The sequence below is a fragment of the Lepus europaeus genome, chromosome 18 (assembly GCF_033115175.1).
Source record: "Lepus europaeus isolate LE1 chromosome 18, mLepTim1.pri, whole genome shotgun sequence".
Taxonomy (NCBI): domain Eukaryota; kingdom Metazoa; phylum Chordata; class Mammalia; order Lagomorpha; family Leporidae; genus Lepus; species Lepus europaeus.
In genome coordinates this window covers 5,234,902-5,252,459 of record NC_084844.1, presented here as the reverse complement: position 1 = coordinate 5,252,459, position 17,558 = coordinate 5,234,902, and the positions used below count along the sequence as shown (strand labels likewise).

General features: G+C 50.3%; 1 protein-coding gene across 1 annotated transcript in view; it reads right to left on the bottom strand.

The window, feature by feature from the left end:
- Positions 1-14,527, bottom strand: part of GRB2 (growth factor receptor bound protein 2) — an 85,685-nt gene extending 71,158 nt beyond the window's left edge. Inside the window, exons 1-2 of the mRNA XM_062215923.1 lie at positions 14,439-14,527; positions 6,570-6,767 (exon numbers count right to left, since the gene is read on the bottom strand). Of these exons, the coding sequence (XP_062071907.1) occupies positions 6,570-6,647 (78 nt within the window). The 5' untranslated portion in view covers positions 6,648-6,767; positions 14,439-14,527. The remainder of the gene's footprint in view (positions 1-6,569; positions 6,768-14,438) is intronic.
- Between the last annotated feature and the right edge of the window lie 3,031 nt (positions 14,528-17,558).

Genomic DNA, 17,558 nt, shown 5'->3' with positions numbered 1-17,558 from the left:
AAAAAAAAAAAGACTCCTAATACCCCATGTTTCTCTTACTACTATCAGACAGAGGAGAGAGTATGAACCTGTTGTACAGTATATACCACAGTCAACCTACGCTCAAGCCCAGCTCTGCCTCTTGCTAGATGTGGGTACCTGAGTAAGTTTCTTAACCTCTGAACCTGCTTCTGCCTCGTATGATGGGACATTTAATAATGCCAATCTTCTCTGTGCCCAAAATGTTCAGAAGAACGTGTAACTCAGTGCACATGGACAAGGACCCATAACTGGCAGCTCTTCAGTGGTGACTTCAATCACACAGCTTATAGGGATGAAACCTGGAAGACTCAGGAACACTGCATCTCCTCATTTCCTTCTCCAGAAAGAGGGAAGACTGCTCTGCAGCCTCGAAAAACTCTGGTCAGGAACCGAAAGTTCACTCTCAGCACCTACGTGGAAACAGTCCATTCAGCTGACAAAATGAATATTAATAACAGGGAAATAAGTTATATGCTTTCAGAGAACACAAACAATGAATTGTCTTCTTTTTGGACAGGCAGAGTTAGACAGTGAGAGAGAAAGAGAGAGAAAGGTCTTCCTTTTTCTGTTGGTTCACCCCTCAATGGTCGCTGCCAGGAGCCAGGTGCTTCCTCCTGGTCTCCCATGCGGGCGCAGGGCCCAAGGACCTAGGCCATCCTCCACTGCCTTCCCGGGCCACAGCAGAGAGCTATACTGGAAGAGGAGCAACCGGGACAGAATCCAGTGCCCCAACTGGGACTAGAACCTGGGGTGCCGGCGCCGCAGGTGGAGGATTAGCCTAGTGAGCCGCGGCGCTGGCCTGTCTTCATTCTTTTTTTTTTTTTTTTTTTTTTTTTTTTGACAGGCAGAGTGGACAGTGAGAGGGAGAGACAGAGAGAAAGGTCTTCCTTTTTGCCGTTGGTTCACCCTCCAATGGCCGCCGCGGTAGGCGCGCTGCGGCCAGCGCACCACGCTGATCCAATGGCAGGAGCCAGGTGCTTATCCTGGTCTCCCAAGGGGTGCAGGGCCCAAGCACTTGGGCCATCCTCCACTGCACTCCCTGGCCACAGCAGAAAGCTGGCCTGGAAGAGGGGCAACCGGGACAGGATCGGTGCCCCGACCAGGACTAGAACCCGGTGTGCCGGCGCCGCAAGGCGGAGGATCAGCCTAGTGAGCCGTGGCGCCGGCCCTGTCTTCATTCTTAAAGATTAAATGCAATTTCTATTTTAGTTTACAAGATTGGTAAGAACTATCATTAACAGGCCAAGAAATGCTTCTATAAAGTACACACTGATACAAGGAGTTAAATGAAGAAAAACACCCTCTTACTTTTCATGTTGGAAAACCCAAACACCTGAAATGAGACTCAGGACTGAAATTCAGGACTTAGACTGGTACAGTGAAAGCTGTAACCAATGAAATATCTTCTCTCTCAAGGCTGATGAGCAGTGGGCGTTCAAGAGCCTTACTCAAAGGCTAAGAGGCAGGATTCTCCTGATTTTCCTTTCAGCATCTCTCCAGTCACTCCCCTCCTTCATGGCTGCTACCCAAGACCTGAGCGGGCACTTAACTCACAACTTGACCACTGTACTCTCTAGGCTGGGACTCCAGGCTTTCTCACAGGGAATGACCACATCCAATCTTACTGGTTTTTCTTATCTACCTCCAATCCTACCTTATTTTCCCACTGTGTCATAGTCAAGGCCCTTATTCTAGCCTTCCTATCACAAACACAACAAACGCAACTTTGCCCCCAACACTCCTCCTGAAACGTTCTCCATTCTCTTCATCCAGCTCTGTCCTGCTCACTTCACAGGTCCCGTTCAAGTCCCATCTCTCGAACGCACCTTCTTGGATGTCAACTCTTAACTAGTGTCTTCTTTTACTGAAAATTCACAGCATGCCACACAACTTTTTTTTTAAATTTATTTATCTGAGAGACAGAAAGAGAGACAGAGACAGAGACATCTTCCATCTGCTGGTTCACTCCCCAGAAGGATGCAATGGCCAGAGCTGCATTGATCTGAAGCCAGGAGCCAGGAGCTTCTTCCTCGTCTCCCACGTGGGTGCACAGGCCCAAAGACGAGCCGTTTTTCTCTTGCCTTTCCAGGCCACAGCAAAGAGCTTGATTAGAAGTGGAACAGCAGAGAAATGGATCAGAAGTGGAACAGCGGGGACTCGAGCTGGTGTTCATACGGGATACCGGCACTGCAGGTGCCAGCTTCACCCACTACACCACAGTGCCAGCCCTGCCACACAACTTTCATACTCTTCAAACACTAGATCTCTAAGAATTAATGGCTGGGGCCAGCGCTGTGGCACAGTGGGTAAAGGCACTGCATCCAGTGCCAGCATCCCATATGGGTGCTGGTTTGAGTCCCAGCTGCTCCACTTCCAATCCAGCTCTCTGCTATGGCCTGGGAAAGCAACAGAAGATGGCCCAAGTCCTTGGGCCCCTGCACCCATGTGGGAGACCTGGAGGAAGCTCTCGGCTCCTGGCTTCAGATTGACACAGCTGGGGCTGTTGCGGCCAATGGGGAGTGAACCAGCGGATGGAAGACCCCTCTCTCTCTCTTTCAAATAAATAAATAAAATCTAAAAAAAAAAAAAAAAAATTAATGGTTAAGTATCTGATCTTGGGTAGATATTTAACTTTTATGAACCACTGTTTTCTCACAAATAAAGTCCGGGCTAAAATGTCTCCTCAGGGGCAGGCATTTGTGGCACAGCATGGTAATTAAGCTGCTGCTGGGAACACGTGCTTTCCATACCAGATCACCGGGTTTGAGTCCCAGCTACTCTGCTTCTGATCCAGCTTCCTATGAAGTGCACATCCTGGGAAGCAGTGGATGATGGCTCATGTCCTTGGGTCCCTGCCACCCAAATGGGAGACCCAGATGGAATTCCAGTCTCCTGGTTTTAGCCTGGCCCAGCCCTGGCTGTTGCTGGCATTTAGGAAGTGATCAGTGGATGGAAGATGTCTGTGTCTCTTTCTCGCGGTCTTTCAAATAAAAATAAACTTTTTTAAAAAAAGTCTTTTCCTGGGGCCGATGCAGTGGCTGCAAGGCCAGCATCCCATTGAGTCCTGGCTGTTCCACTTCCAATCCAGTTCTCTGCTATGCCCTAGTAGAGCAGTGGAGGATGGCCCAAGTCCTTGGGCCCTTGCACTCGCAGGGGAGACCCAGAAGAAACTCCCTGGCTCCTGGCTTAGGGTCAGTACAGCTCTAGCCATTGCAGTTATCTGGGGAGTGAACCAGATGGAAGACGGAAGATCTCTCTCTCCCTCTCTGTAATTCTGCCTTTCAAATAAATAAATCTAAAAAAAAAAGGGGGGGGGGGTCTTTTCCTGTTCTAAAAATTCTGTAATGTGACATGTTGCTTTGTATTATTTCACATATTAGTTTTGCTTCTCTTATCTGACTTTAGAGCTCTTGAACAGAGAAAATACATCTTCTGTATCTTCTCAAAGCAGCCATCCCAAGGACTGTTTCCAGAAACGCTCCGTAACTGTGATGCTGACACAAGCCAAGCTTTGTAACAAAGGAGGATGCTTCAAAGATCTGCTTATGAATCCAAGACCTATTTCAGGGAGTTCAGAAAACAGGCAAGGATCGTGCCACACAGCATAGAAGACACTTAGATGACCCAAGTAGGGCTGGTTCTCTCCCAGAGCTGACAAACGCAAGAAGCTGGCTCTGGAGGCGAACGAACACAAGTCTGAGATGAGAGCGGCCTTTTAACTCCCATGCGGCGCTATCTGAAGCCTGCACACGTCAGTCCCTGAACGGCAGCTCCAGCCCAGGTGGTCCTGTGTGCTCCAGGGCAGATTGCTGAGGGATCTCGTCAGTGCAGCACCTCAGGGACTATCTCCAGCCTGCCCTACAACCAGAGGGAAGGTGAGCTCATTTCAGCCATACAAGGCCTGAAGCCTGCAACAGAAGAGCGATTTCTTCCATTTTTAAGCCTCAATGCCTTCCTCTTTTCTACCCAAGAAAAATGCAAGCTTACGTAAGTCGGAAAGTAACAAATGCAGAGACACTGAAGCATTCAGTTCTATCTTAGGTTTCCAGTAAAACCTTTCTATTTTCTTCTTTTCTCAGGGCAGTAACGGGTCAATGTGTGCACAGACACAAAGCAAGGAACGCATCGGTTGGACAGGAGTCAACATTAACTAAAAGTTAACCAGGAACTCGAGATAGCGAAAGCGTACAATCCTCCTGAGCTCTACTGAAGGCACAGGGCTAAGCCCCCTTCTCTTTCATTATCTTGAAGTGAGATGTATTCAGCACCCACGCGCCCACCCCCTTTCAGCAGGTACGTGCGGACTGCAATCAAAGCTAAGTGAGTTAATGCTGTTCTGGCCTCTTCTGAAATGTTTCAGCCCACAACTAACATCCTGATGACTTACCAAATCAAACCGAAGCCACTCAAATGAAGCCAGTTTACTTCTTGAAGAATCAAACGAGGAAAACTGTTTTGCTGTTTTTATTACCAGTTTTGAGGCAGAGCATGCGTCTCCTCTTCACTCGGCTGTTACAGTTATGAGACAAAGGGCAACTACTGTACTGGCACTTTTTTTTTTTCTTTTTGGAGTAAAGCCACATGATTACTAACAAACAGCTAATGGCCACCGTTCAAAAGCAATAATGGCACTATGACTTCATATCCCAGTCATCTCCCGAACTGGGAAGAATCGAGTCCGTGTACTTTTCTCTCTCCCAAAGAAAATCTGAAAGTAAACGTGAGCCCTGTGATTCACTTTCTGCCCAGACACTAATTTCTGGGGAAATGTTAAACAGTATCATCTTCTCTGATTATGGGATGAGAGAAGGGTTTTACCCTTGTCTAAGAGCTGACCAACTTATAAAACATTCAGGGTCCAGGACAAACCTCAGAGGCACGAATCAGGGAACGCGCTCTTGTCTAAAAATTCTTAAAAAGAGACCTCAAGCCCTCTGTTTTATTTTGTTGCTTCAGTGCTAAATTGTCGGTGGGAAATACTTAGAGAAAACAGGCACTGCTGGCTTTCCAGGTCCAAGTTTCCGGGATAAGTTCAACGGCGAAGTCTAAGTACGCATCTATAAAACAAGCTTAACTCAACATGGCGTTTGTGCAGGCTACAATGTGAGTACTGGAGTTGCCAGACTTCATATCACAACGGAGCTAACTGCTGAAAACAATAAATACCTCCAGGAACACCAAACTATCTCCTCTGTACACCAGGATACAAAGAAATTTAGTTGTCTGAGTTAGACTGGCTCTGACTGCTAGTTCTCTAAGACATTCATACCCATCTTTCTGAAACCTACAGCAGCTGGTTCTATTTCCTTTCTGACCACTTAGTGCTGACACTGAAACTCCTCTCAGAAAACCTGAGTGACACAGACACAGTTCTGAAAAGATACACACACACACACACACACAGAGCTGTGTTCTCCTGTCCTGGCTCTTCAGCACCACCTTCAATGGAGCTCACCCTACGTCTCTAACACTAAGAAACTACCATGCATGTTACTTCAGAGAAGAAGCCCACGCCTTGGGCCAAGAAGACAAACAGTAACTAACAATAGGTCCACATTAAAAAATTACAAAGGACTGTATTTCTACATCCCCATGTTCCTCCTCTTTACAAAATTCTAAGAATTTATTCAAGGTTAGCACACAAATGGTTGGCAAATTCCAACAATCAGAAGAAGGCTCAGAAGAAAAAAATGTCAAAATTGAGACACAGTGGATACTTTGATAACACCCACCCTGTAAAAATAAATGACACGTCCAAAAGGACAAACTGCCCCAGTCAGCCGGGTAAACAGCACAATTAACATGTGCCAGGTGGAGCGCGTCCTCACGTCAATACTGGGGCCCAGAATAAGCTGTGAACTGTATGGCAGCTTACTTTTAAACTGTCAGCAGGCTTCTTTTGTGCAATTAGATTTTAATATAGGGTAATTGTTCCTCAAGTTCAAGAAAAGCGAAATCTGAGTTGTACAACAGTAAGGTGAAGCTTATTATTTAGAGCTCCATTAGTTTTCTGCACAGATAATAAAAATACACAGAGGTTCTTTAATGAATTTTGGCATATATTCCTAACAACCACTCTAAACTGGGAAAATTAATTTCTAACCTACCAAGATCATATTACAGAATGCAAAAATCTCTTGGCTGTGTAAAATAAGACTAATGGAATGCTTTTACATAAATACTTCACGTTTTTAGTCTTTAAGAAAATCCTCTGATTTTAAATAAAATTCTGCAAGGTAAATTAGTCCACTCATATACTTCCTTTCTGCAATCACATTACTTTGACTTCACTTGAAATAGTGCTCCTATCAACACATACACACTCCAGGAATTCACACAAAGGCAGTAACACATATCACACCAACCCTTGAAGTCCAATTTAATATGCACTCAGCACGTACACAAGCTCTCCAGATAACACATGACGGTAACGTGCAAAGTGTGCAATGAAGAAAGAACTAGCGAGGCTCCTTTGTGTTGCCAGGGGAAGGAAGGCAGCTGAGTGCGCGAGAGGCGAGCGCGGCATTGTGCCTGGCACCGAGACTTACCTTGAGGATGTCCCCCCTCTTGAAGCTCAGCTCGTCATCTGCAGTGGCTTTGAAGTCATATTTGGCGATGGCTTCCATTCTGAGCGCTGCTCAGGGCTCAGCAGCCTGAGGCGGGGGAAGGGAGGCCTCCCTGCTGAGGGCTCAGCCTCGCCTCTCTCTTGGGACTCGCTTCTGCACGCCGGGACACACAATGCCACCCTGAATCAGAAGAGGGAGATTAAGAGAAGTGGCCAGGATCGAAGGCAGCCCCGCCCTGCCAATCGCCCGCTGTCCCAGCCCCCACGCCCCCTGGCTCCCGGGGCTCAGCCCTCCTCCCTCCCTCCCTCCCTCCCAGGCAATAGCCCTGCTCCTTCTTCCCCTTTTCAGCCTCAGCCCCCAGGCGACTGACAGGCCTGCCGGCCAATGGCAGCAGCTGATTAAGCTATTCCAGAACACACTTCCTCTTCCTTCCCGCTGGGTGTGCGCGATGTGGAGAAACCGGCTGAGTCCCGCTTGGTCTCCGCCTCCCCTCATCCCTGCACTCTCCTCCCTGGGCACCAAGGCAGTCCAGTCCGCTGGAAGCAAGGGCCCAGTCTGGGGAGGGCACCCAACTCTTGTCAGCTAAGCAGGCCTCCTCCCCGCCGACCTGCAGACCTGCAGATCTGATGGGCATGCTGGCTCCCCTACTCCACAGTCCAAAGCTAGTGATGCAGGCTTTGGTCCCAAGCTGCTTCGCTCTTCAACTGAACCTTGTTAGGCTCCCAGGGAAGTGCAGAAAGCAGAGCTAGGAACTGCTTCTTCCCTCCACTCACTATTAGCGAGCCCTTTCCTCCCTACCACTCCCAAACTGCTCAGCAAGCGCGCTGACCGGGGAGACCCAGCGCAGAGCTTCGGGCTGTGGGGGGTCTGCTCTGCCTCAGGCTCCCTTTCCTCCGAAGGATCCCAAGACTTCGACTTCAGAGTCCCCACCAGACCTTCCAACAGACCACAAAGGTTCAGCAGTACACAGCAGCCTCCCCGGTTCTCCGAAACAGCCCAATCTACATCCAGAATCTGAGCTGCCAAGCGTCTAGTCTGGAGGAAGAATGCACAGGGGCTGGAGCCAGACGGTTCAGCAGTCTCCGGCAGGCACTGCCTACACTGCTTCTCTCAGAGAAAGGGCAGTGCTAAAAGGACACAAATTCTATTTTTCAGGTGACGACGGTGTCAGAACCCCTGGGTCACATATCAGGGGTGGTGACCTGGGCACAGCACAACCACTGCTGCAGCAGAGTCCCCTGCCATGAATGTAGGACACAGCCCGGACGCTTTCATAACTAAAGATAAAGACCCATTCTTGTTCGCTCAGTCACTGTCTCCAGACATGCTAAACAAAAGCAGAAGACAACAAGGGCACTGGCAACACGGGGACAGATTATTTATAGTGACACCTTTCTCGGATAATTACCACCTAGGAGCTCATCTGAGTGATTATTATTCTTTTGTTCTAAAGTTAACAAGTAGGGCATTAATCAAGCGTAGCTGCAAATGGACTAAGCAGTAAACCATCCGGGAATATGAAGACGAGCCCAAAACGCGATCACCAAGACGGAAAGAGAACACCAGGCAGTAAGTCCTTCAGTCAAATTCTGTGAGCGGGGGCCAGGACTGTGGCACATGGTTTAGGCTGCCACCTGCAATGCTGGCATCCCATATGGGTGCCAGTTTGGCCCTGGTTGCTCCTCTTCCAATCCAGCTCCCTGCTAATGTGCCTCGGAAAGCAGTGGAGAATGGCCCAAGTCCTTGGGCCCCTGCACCCATGGGCTCCTGGCTTCAGCCTGGCCATTACAATCATTTGGGGAGTAAACCAACAAATGGAAGATCCCTCCCTCTCTCCCTCTCTCTTTCTCCCTCTCTCCCTGTCACTCTGTAACTCTGCCTTTCAAATAAATAAAATAAATCTTTTTATAAAAAATTCTGCAAGCTAAATACTTGGTTGCAGATAATCAGAAAACTAAACCAATGTTTGTTCTTTCAGGCCACACCTAAGATACTGCGTTTGGTGCTGGCTGCAAGAAAGGAAAGAAAGCGGTGCAGGAGGGGCCGCTGTAGTGCGGCAGGTAAAGCCGCTGCCTGCAGTGCCAGCATCCCATGTGGGCGCCAGTTCAAGTCCCAGCTGCTCCACTTCATATCCAGCTCTGCTATGGCCTGGGAAAGCAGTAGAAGATGGCCTAAGAGCTTGGGCCCCTGCACCCACCGTGGGAGACCCGGAAGAAACTGCTGGCTCCAGGGTTCAGATCAGCGAAGCTCTGGCCACTGTGGCCATCTGGGGAGTGAACCAGCAGATAGAATACCTCTCCCCACCCCACCCCCACCTCTGGCTTTGTAACTCTTTCAAATAAAGTAATTAAATCTTTAAAAAAAAAAAAAAAAGCGGTCCAGGAAATATTTTAAAAATACAAAGATTAACCTAAGCATTTATTTTTGTGTATCTTTAAATGCCCTTTATTATACTCTCTGTAGTTATGTTTTCTCATACTAATCCATATACATAATTTTAAGTGAGAATATTAAAAGTTGTAAAAAGCAGTTTCCTACCGGCACCCACAGGCAACACCCTCAATTCTGAGTCAAGCTTTCTCTTTGTATTTCCTCACAGTATTTCAGAGTAATAAACGTCTATTGCCATTCCTTAGCTTATTACAGCCACTACCTGCCTGAAGGTGAGCGCTTAGCTGTCTCATCCCAGTTTCCCCTTCCCCATCTTATATTATATATATATATATATATGTTATACTACATATCACAGTTTAATCGGCAGCATCACATTATCAAATATTGCTCACTGACAATTTAAATAAGGTGCTCTAACCAAACTTCCTTTTTTTGCACAATCTTCCAATTTTCCCTGGCATTAATAACTGTCTTTTTTTAACATGCTTAGTTTCCAACCTACTTGTTTTCACTTTTTAACACATGTTCCAAAAACTCTGCTATATGCTATCAGTATTTTCCATTGCTTATTTAAATTCGTCTCCAGGTCTGCTAAGATTATGCAATCAATGGTGGGAAGCTGAAGACCTGAACAGATCTCAAAAAATAAGGAATTCAAAAATATAAATAAGGCCGGCGCCGTGGCTCAATAGGCTAATCCTCCGCCTTGCGGCGCCGGCACACCGGGTTCTAGTTCCGGTCGGGGCACCGATCCTGTCCCGGTTGCCCCTCTTCCAGGCCAGCTCTCTGCTATGGCCCGGGAGTGCAGTGGAGGATGGCCCAAGTCCTTGGGCCCTGCACCTCATGGGAGACCAGGAGAAGCACCTGGCTCCTGCCTTGGGATCAAGCATGGTGCGCCGTAGCGGCCATTGGAGGGTGAACCAATGGCAAAGGAAGACCTTTCTCTCTGTCTCTCTCTCACTGTCCACTCTGCCTGTCAAAAATTAAAATATATGTATATATGTATATATACGACAGCAACCCAAAGCACTGTCCTGTCAAGGTGTACTAGAGTATCAGGACATAGACTTCTGTCACTCAGAACTTGAGACCTGTAACTGAACAGCAGTGTCACAAAAGCCAAGGCAGCTCTCCACACCAGCTCCCCCGTTACTCAAGCATCTACCACAGCCCTCGGAGAGAGCTCTATGGGCAAACCTCTTGAAAACCGTCACCGTTCAGGAAACTGCCCCAGTGCCTACTGGAGGAAAATTACTACTTCCATGGCTGTATCAGCCAAGTAAGAATCAGCACCTCATATCAGAACTTGAACAGGCCCAGAGAAGAGCACGTGGGCTAAATAAAGGAATCCAAAGGGCGTGTATCAGTAAAGACAAAAAAATGGTATCACTTACATGACCTGAAAGAGCTAAATCCGCAGGCAGACACACCGTGTCAAGATTTTAACAGAGCTGCTGGTTCAGGGTTTCACTCCCAAGACCACAGGGTGGTAGTGCGCCTAACACCGACTCCCAGTCACAGTGTCTCCAAACTGCCACCAGCCCACCACAAGCGGGAATTTTAACAAGAGCAAGCAGGGCTTTAATTGTTCATTTACCTCAATTTTTTGGAGAACAATTCGATAATAACTACTGACAATGTTAAAATGAACATGAATCAAGCAATTCCACTGAAAGAAAACACAGTGTATAGATGCCTGATCAAGTTTATCTATGGAGTATCTAAGTACCAAGATGGCATAAAAGTGTTAAAAACTGCAGGAAAATTAGTGTATCCCATTTCTATAAAGCAAAATAATATATCAGTATGTGCTAAAAACATCCCAAAGGCTAACGACAGTTATTTCTAGGCATGAGGTCATGGAATACGTTTACTTTTGCTCTGCACACCTCAACTGTATTTTTGTTGTCATTTACAACAAGCGTTATTAATCTTGTAGTCAGAAAGAACACAAACTTACTGATGCTCCGGAGTTGGACCTGGATTCAGCTGTCACTTTGCTACTTAAAAACCCAGCAGCCCTGCAGAAGTAACTCAGACTCTCCTGTCCTTACTAAATCTCAACTGGAAAATGGGGCTAGAAACCGCAAATACCTTTTAAGTTCATTTTGATGAAAATAGACGATACCTGTGAACAGCCAGGTGGCCTCTGGCATAGAGAGATGTTGTGTACCAACGCTGTGGCACAGCAGGTTAAGCTGCCGCCTGCAAGGCCACCATCTCATATGGGAGTGCTGGTTCAAGTCCCAGCTGCTCCCCTTCTGACGCAGCTCGGCTGCCTGCTAACGTGCCTGGGAAAGCAGAGTACTTGGCTCCTGCCACCCATGTGAGAGACCTAGATGGAGCTCCAGGCTCCTGGCTTCAGCCTGGCCCATCTCTGGCCAGTGCAGCCATCTGATGAGTGAACAAGCAATGGAACATCTCTCTCCCTCCCTCTTTCTCTTTCTCTCTCTGTCATTCCCTTTCTCTGTCACTTTCCTTTCAAATTAGCAAATAATAAATCTTAAAAGAGAGAGCAGGCTATTAACCAGCATCACCAGTACTTTTTCAAACACCTGTCCACCTGTCCTGATGATAAACCTAGAATTCCCATTTACACATAGACTCAGACGATCTCTCTCTGGTAGGCAAAAAAAAAAAAAAAATTAACAGCCCTACTGAATATAAAGCTAAAAGTTAAATCACTTCACATCACAGTCCTAGCAATGCTCTCAAGTTTACACATATCAGAACTCACCACACCGACAGTCACTGACTACCAGGCTATTCTAAGTATTTACTCTGTATGTACAGAAAGTGTCATGTTTGAGTTCAGTGACTTCCAAGTCACTCAGTGGTCTCACTAGTTTATGCTTTACGCCCATTTCCTGCAGACAATTTTGGTCCTGGGACTATTTGCACAAAAATCACCCCATTCAGAGGCTAATTCACTTTTTTTTAAAAGATTTATTTATTTATTTGAAATGCAGAGTTAGAGAGAGGCAGAGGCAAAGGCAGAGAGAGATCTTCCATTGGCTAGTTCACTCCCCAGATGTCCATTAGCTGGGCTGATCTGAAACTAAGAGCCAGGAGCTTCTTTGAAGTCTCCCACATGGGTGCAGGGGCCCAAGCATTTGGGCCATTCTCTACTACTTTCCCAAGCACATAAACAGGGAGCTAGATTGGAAGTGGAGCAGCTGGGACTCGAACTGGCGCCCATATGGGATGCAGGCACCACAGGTGGCAGCTTTACCCACTATGCCACTGCGAGCCCCCAGGCGAACTCATTATGGGGTGCCTCATGGAGTTCTGCCGGCTTATTTTCAAACACCCCCCCCCCCCCCGTGATTCTTACGCATACGAAATTTAAGAATCACTGCTACACTGTAAGGGTGCCTTAACCAGACCTTAGAATAATGCGCTACTAGGTCTTCGCATAAAATGAAAGCAATACACATGCACTTGGCACGACCGGGAAAAGCCAACCTTGACAAAGTGGGAAAACAGACTCTTGGTGCCGTTCTGTGTCGGGTGGGGGGGTCCTCTGAATTAAGCAGATGACCGCGGCCTTCTCAGGAGAGCGCGGCGGCTGCCTGTGTCACCTCCTCTCTCCGTCCACCACTCTCGGTTCTGTGGAACAGTCCGGGCTGCTGCTGCACAACAGGCACACAGCGACAGGAATCGCTCAGGGAAACCCGGAGTCCCACTAACAAGTCGTGTTGGAAACCCGGCGGTTCTCTCAAATCCCAGTGACTCGGTGGGGAAGTGAACCGACACAAGCACATAAATGCTTGTGTTTGAGACCGGTGCTGTGGGGAGCAGGTAAAGCCGCCGCCTGCAGTGCTGGCATCCCATATGGGCGCAGGTTCGAGTCCCGGCTGCTCCACTTCTGATCCAGCTCTCTGCTATGGCCTGGGAAAGCAGCAGATGGCCCAAGTGCTTGGGGCCCTGCACCTGCGTGGGAGACCCAGAAGAAGCTCCTGGCTCCTGGCTTTGGATCAGTCCAGCTCCAGTCATAGCTGTGGGGAGTGAACCAGTGGGTCGAAGATTGATCTCTCTCTCTCCTCTCTCTCTCTGTAACTCTGCCTTTCAAATAAATAAATAAATCCTTAAAAAAAAAAAAAAAAGCTTGTGTGTACCACTTCCCCTTCCTCCCTCCAAAAAAAAAAAAAAAACCAATTATGAGAATTAACTTTTTAAAATTTTATCTATCTTGGGATTAGAAAACTTTTGAGCTAGGGAAGGGGCACATAAAGGTATTTCTTTTCTTAGCAAAAACAACAATGAAGGCCGATTACAACAGATGAGGAAAAGAGCCCCAATCCTAAAAAGAAGTCCGATAAAGAATTAGCACTATGAGAACGGGCAGGCTTTAACTCACCGGCGGCATAATTTCTATTCGCTTAAACCTCCCAGGCTACCTTAATTCTATCTTAATAGGAGTCTACGGTTGATTCTCACTTGTTAACACTCACCACCCCGGCTAAGCACCAAACAGATGGCTTATGAGCCCCCGAGTGACCCAACACGGGGAGGACAGCCGAGGCGAGCGTGGTCCTCAAAGGCAGAAAAACCGAAAACGTCCATCACACGAGCAAGCCGCACCTGACCCAGGGGCAGTAGGGCTCAATGCTCCCGCGCCTGGCGGTCCCCAGGGGAGAATGGAAGCCCCCCCACGGCTCTGGCCGGAGGACCACAGCGCGCGCTCAGAGCACGGGAACCGAGCAGCAGGGAAGGGGGGCACTCCCGGGGAAGAATCCGAGTCTCCCCCAAAGGGCAGAAACCTCACAAAACTATGCCAGCGAGGAAGGGGAAGTAGAGGAGGGTGGGGGCGGGGGCCAGCGGTCGCACGGCCCCGGGGAGCGTAGACAAGTCCAGGGACGGGGGAGGCCGTGCCCGGAGCAAGCCCAAGTCCCAGGGGCCGAGAGAGGCCAAGGGGCCCCACGCCGGCCTCGCGCGCCCTGGAAGTGAACGGCGCCGCGCCAGCACCCGCGGGTCCGCTTCCCAGGCCCGCCGAGCCCGAGCCCGAGCCCGGCCGTCCGCGGGACCCTGCCCGGGGCACGCCAACCCCGCCGCAGCGGCTCCGTCCGGACCAGATACCTGTCCCCAGGGCGGGCGGGCGGGCGGAGCGCCGGGCTCCGGCGGCGAACGCCCCAGCTCCCGCAGGATCCCCGCGGACGCCGGGAGCGGGTGACGTGGTTGCCGTGCGGGTCGGAGCAGCATCCGTCGCCGCACCGGCACCCCACCCCGCGCCTACCGTGCCCGGCCGCCGCGGGGCCGCCCCGGACGAAGGCGCCCCAGCCCTGCCCGGGGCCCGGCTTCTCCCCGGGACCCGGGGCCGGAGGAGGACGCGCCCCACACGGGCAAACGCGCGCTCCCGAGTCCCGGGGGCTCCGCTCCCCGCCCCGAGGGCCGTCGGCCGGCCGGGCCCGGTGCCCCCGCTGAGGAGCGGCAGGAAGAGGCGCCCGCCGCACTCACCGTGGCGCAGCTGCCCGGCCCCGCGCCCGGCCCGCCCGTCCGCAGCGCCGCGAGCGGCCGCCGACCTCGCTGCTGCCCCCGGAGCGCAGCGCCCGCTCCCGCGCCGCCGCCGCCGCCGCCCGGTCTCCGAAGCAGCAGAGCCGCCTCGCTTCCGCTCCTCGTCCCGGTCCCGCGAGAACTTCCCCACGCTGCCCCGCCCCGCCGCGCCCCGCCCCGCCCCCGCGAGACTTCCCCCGGCGGAAAAGGCCCAGAGCGCAAGCGCCCGGCGTCTCCCAGGTAGACCATCCGGAGGCCAGGGCGCATGCGCAAGGCGGCCCCCAGCAGGTGGCCCCGGCGTGGCTCCGCCCCTGCGCTGCTGTAACCCTCTCGGTGCCGGAGCGGGTAGCTGACAGCTCAGCCCTAAGGAGTGACGTTTTACAAGCTCTGATCACTGTCCCTTCCCCTTCCACCAAGCCAAGGCAATGACGGAGCAGGGGAGAGCTTCTTCCGGCGTGAAGCGCTCCAAATGGAGGACCAGATCTTGAAATGTTTGCGAACCCGCTCCACACAGACTCTGCAGTGTTAGATAAATTAGTGGATTCCTTCCCTCTTTCAAAAAGTTCATGGGAAATGAGTACTGTGAAAAACACAGTATACACGCATTGAGATTTTTTTGCACCGAAATAAACTTCTCTTTTTTAAAAAAAAAAAGTATGCAATTTCAATGAATTGTTTGTACTTATTTTTATTTACTTGAAAGGCAGACAGACTGAGGCAGATTCTCCATCTTTTGGTTCATTCCTGCAACAACTGGAGCTGGGCCAGGCAGAAGCCAGGACCCTGGAATTCAGTCCAGGGGTCCCACGTGGGTGGCGGGGACCAAGTACCTGAAGGAGCACCTGCTGCCTCCCCGTGTACACATTAGCAAGAATCTGAACTCTGGAACCGGGAGTGAAGCCAGAGCTCAAACCCAGGCATTCAAGTATCTGGAATGTGGGTGTCTCAAAGGGGTTATTTTTAAAATTTATTTGAAAGGCAGAGTAACAGAGAAGCAGAGGCAGAGAGAGAGAGAGAGAATCTCCCACTGGCTGGTTCGCTCCCCAGATGACCACAACGGCCAGAGCTGTACCAATCTGAAGCCTGAAGCCAGGAGCTTCTTCCAGGTCTCCCACGTGGGTGCAGGGGCCCAAGGACTTGGGCCATCTTCCACTGCTTTCCCAGGCCAGAACAGAGAGCTGGATCAGAAGTGGAGCAGCCGGGACTTGAACCAGTGCCCATATGGGATGCCGGCACAGCAGGTGGTGGCTTTGCTCGCTACACCTCAGTGCTGACCCCTCAAAAAGGAATCTTAACCACTGCCCCAAATGCCTGCCCCTTAATTGTCTTTTAATTCCGTTTTTTCACACATTTCGAAGTGCCCTCGTATTGCTGAGTGCTGTGCTGGGTATAGAAGTCCTGGCCATCAGGGGAACCAGAGGAGAAGCAAACACTAGGATGGGTAGAGTCATTGGGAAATGCCAAGGACGGTAAAAAGATAAGGGAGGAACTGCTACTCTGCCTGCTGTAGACAAGACTTCACTGAGTCTGGGGGAGGAGTTTGCAGGCAGAGAAGCCAAAGCTGGGGCAAATCCGGCAGAGAGAATGGCACGGAAGCGCCGTGGAATGGAGGCGGGAGAGAAAGTCGTGTTCTGTGCAGTGCTGAGTAGCTGGTCCCTGTACGCAGCCGCTGAGTGTGGGGGAGTGGCAGAAGATGAGACTTGGAAAAGTAACACTTAGTTTTCGGTTCCAAAACCTCTTTCCAATTAAAGCAGAGAACAGAACACAGCTAACATTACTGTGCTCTCTGGAAGCCAACAAAACCGTGTGAGCTGAGAATAAGACGTCTGATTCTACGGAGAAAATAAGCCTACTGAAATAATCAAAATGAATTATTCTTTCACCAAGCATTTATTCTTTTTAAAAAATTGATTTACTTGCACCGATCCTGTCCCGGTTGCCCCTCTTCCAGGCCAGCTCTCTGCTGTGGCCAGGGAGTGCAGTGGAGGATGGCCCAAGCCCTTGGGCCCTGCACCCCATGGGAGACCAGGATAAACACCTGGCTCCTGCCATCAGCTCAGCGCGGTGCGCCGGCTGCAGCGCGCTACCGCGGCGGCCATTGGAGGGTGAACCAACGGCAAAAAGGAAGACCTTTCTCTCTGTCTCTGTCTCTCACTGTCCACTCTGCCTGTCAAAAAAAAATAAAAAATAAATAAATAAATAAATAAAAAATTGATTTACTTGAGATGCAGAGAGAGAGAACTCCCATGTGCCGCTATACTTCTCAAATGTGTGCACTGAAGCCAGGCGCTAGAAATGCAATCCCGATCTCCCCCATGGATGGCAGAAACTCAGACCTTGAGCCATCTCTGCTGCCTCCCGGGCTCTGTTGCTGGAAGCCGTGGTCAGGAGTCAGAGCCTTGTACTGAACCCAGGCATCTGAACTGGCATCTTTTTTTTTTTTTTTTTTTTTTGACAGGCAGAGTGGATAGTGAGAGAGAGAGAGACAGAGAGAAAGGTCTTCCTTTGCCGTTGGTTCACCTCCCAAATGGCTGCTGCGGCCGGCGCATCTCGCTGATCCGAAGCCAGGAGCCAGGTGCTTCTCCTGGTCTCCCATGCGGGTGCAGGGCCCAAGCATTTGGACCATCCTCCACTGCCTTCCCAGGCCATAGCAGAGAGCTGGCCTGGAAGAGGGGCAACCGGGATAGACTCCGGTGCCCCAACCGGGACTAGAACCCGGTGTGCCGGCGCCGCAAGGTGGAGGATTAGCCTGTTAAGCCACGGCGCTGACCTGAACTGGCATCTTAACACCTAGAGCAATGCTGGCCCCTTGCCACGTGCTGAAAGCATCGGCCGCACACAAAGTGCTCCGTAGGGTAAAATCTGAATCTGGAGTTGCCTACTCTGCAAGACGAGCAGTTGACGCTTTGCCCCTGAACTACACAGAGGACTGCAGGGGAGAGAGCCAGTGCTTGGTTGCTGAGGTTGGCAGGGAGGACAAGGTTTGACCTGCGAGGTGATAGCAGCCAGTATTCCAGATCACCCGGAGCCCAGCACCTCGGGGGAGAAGTAATAAGAGATCAAGACCAAGCTAGGTCCCCAATA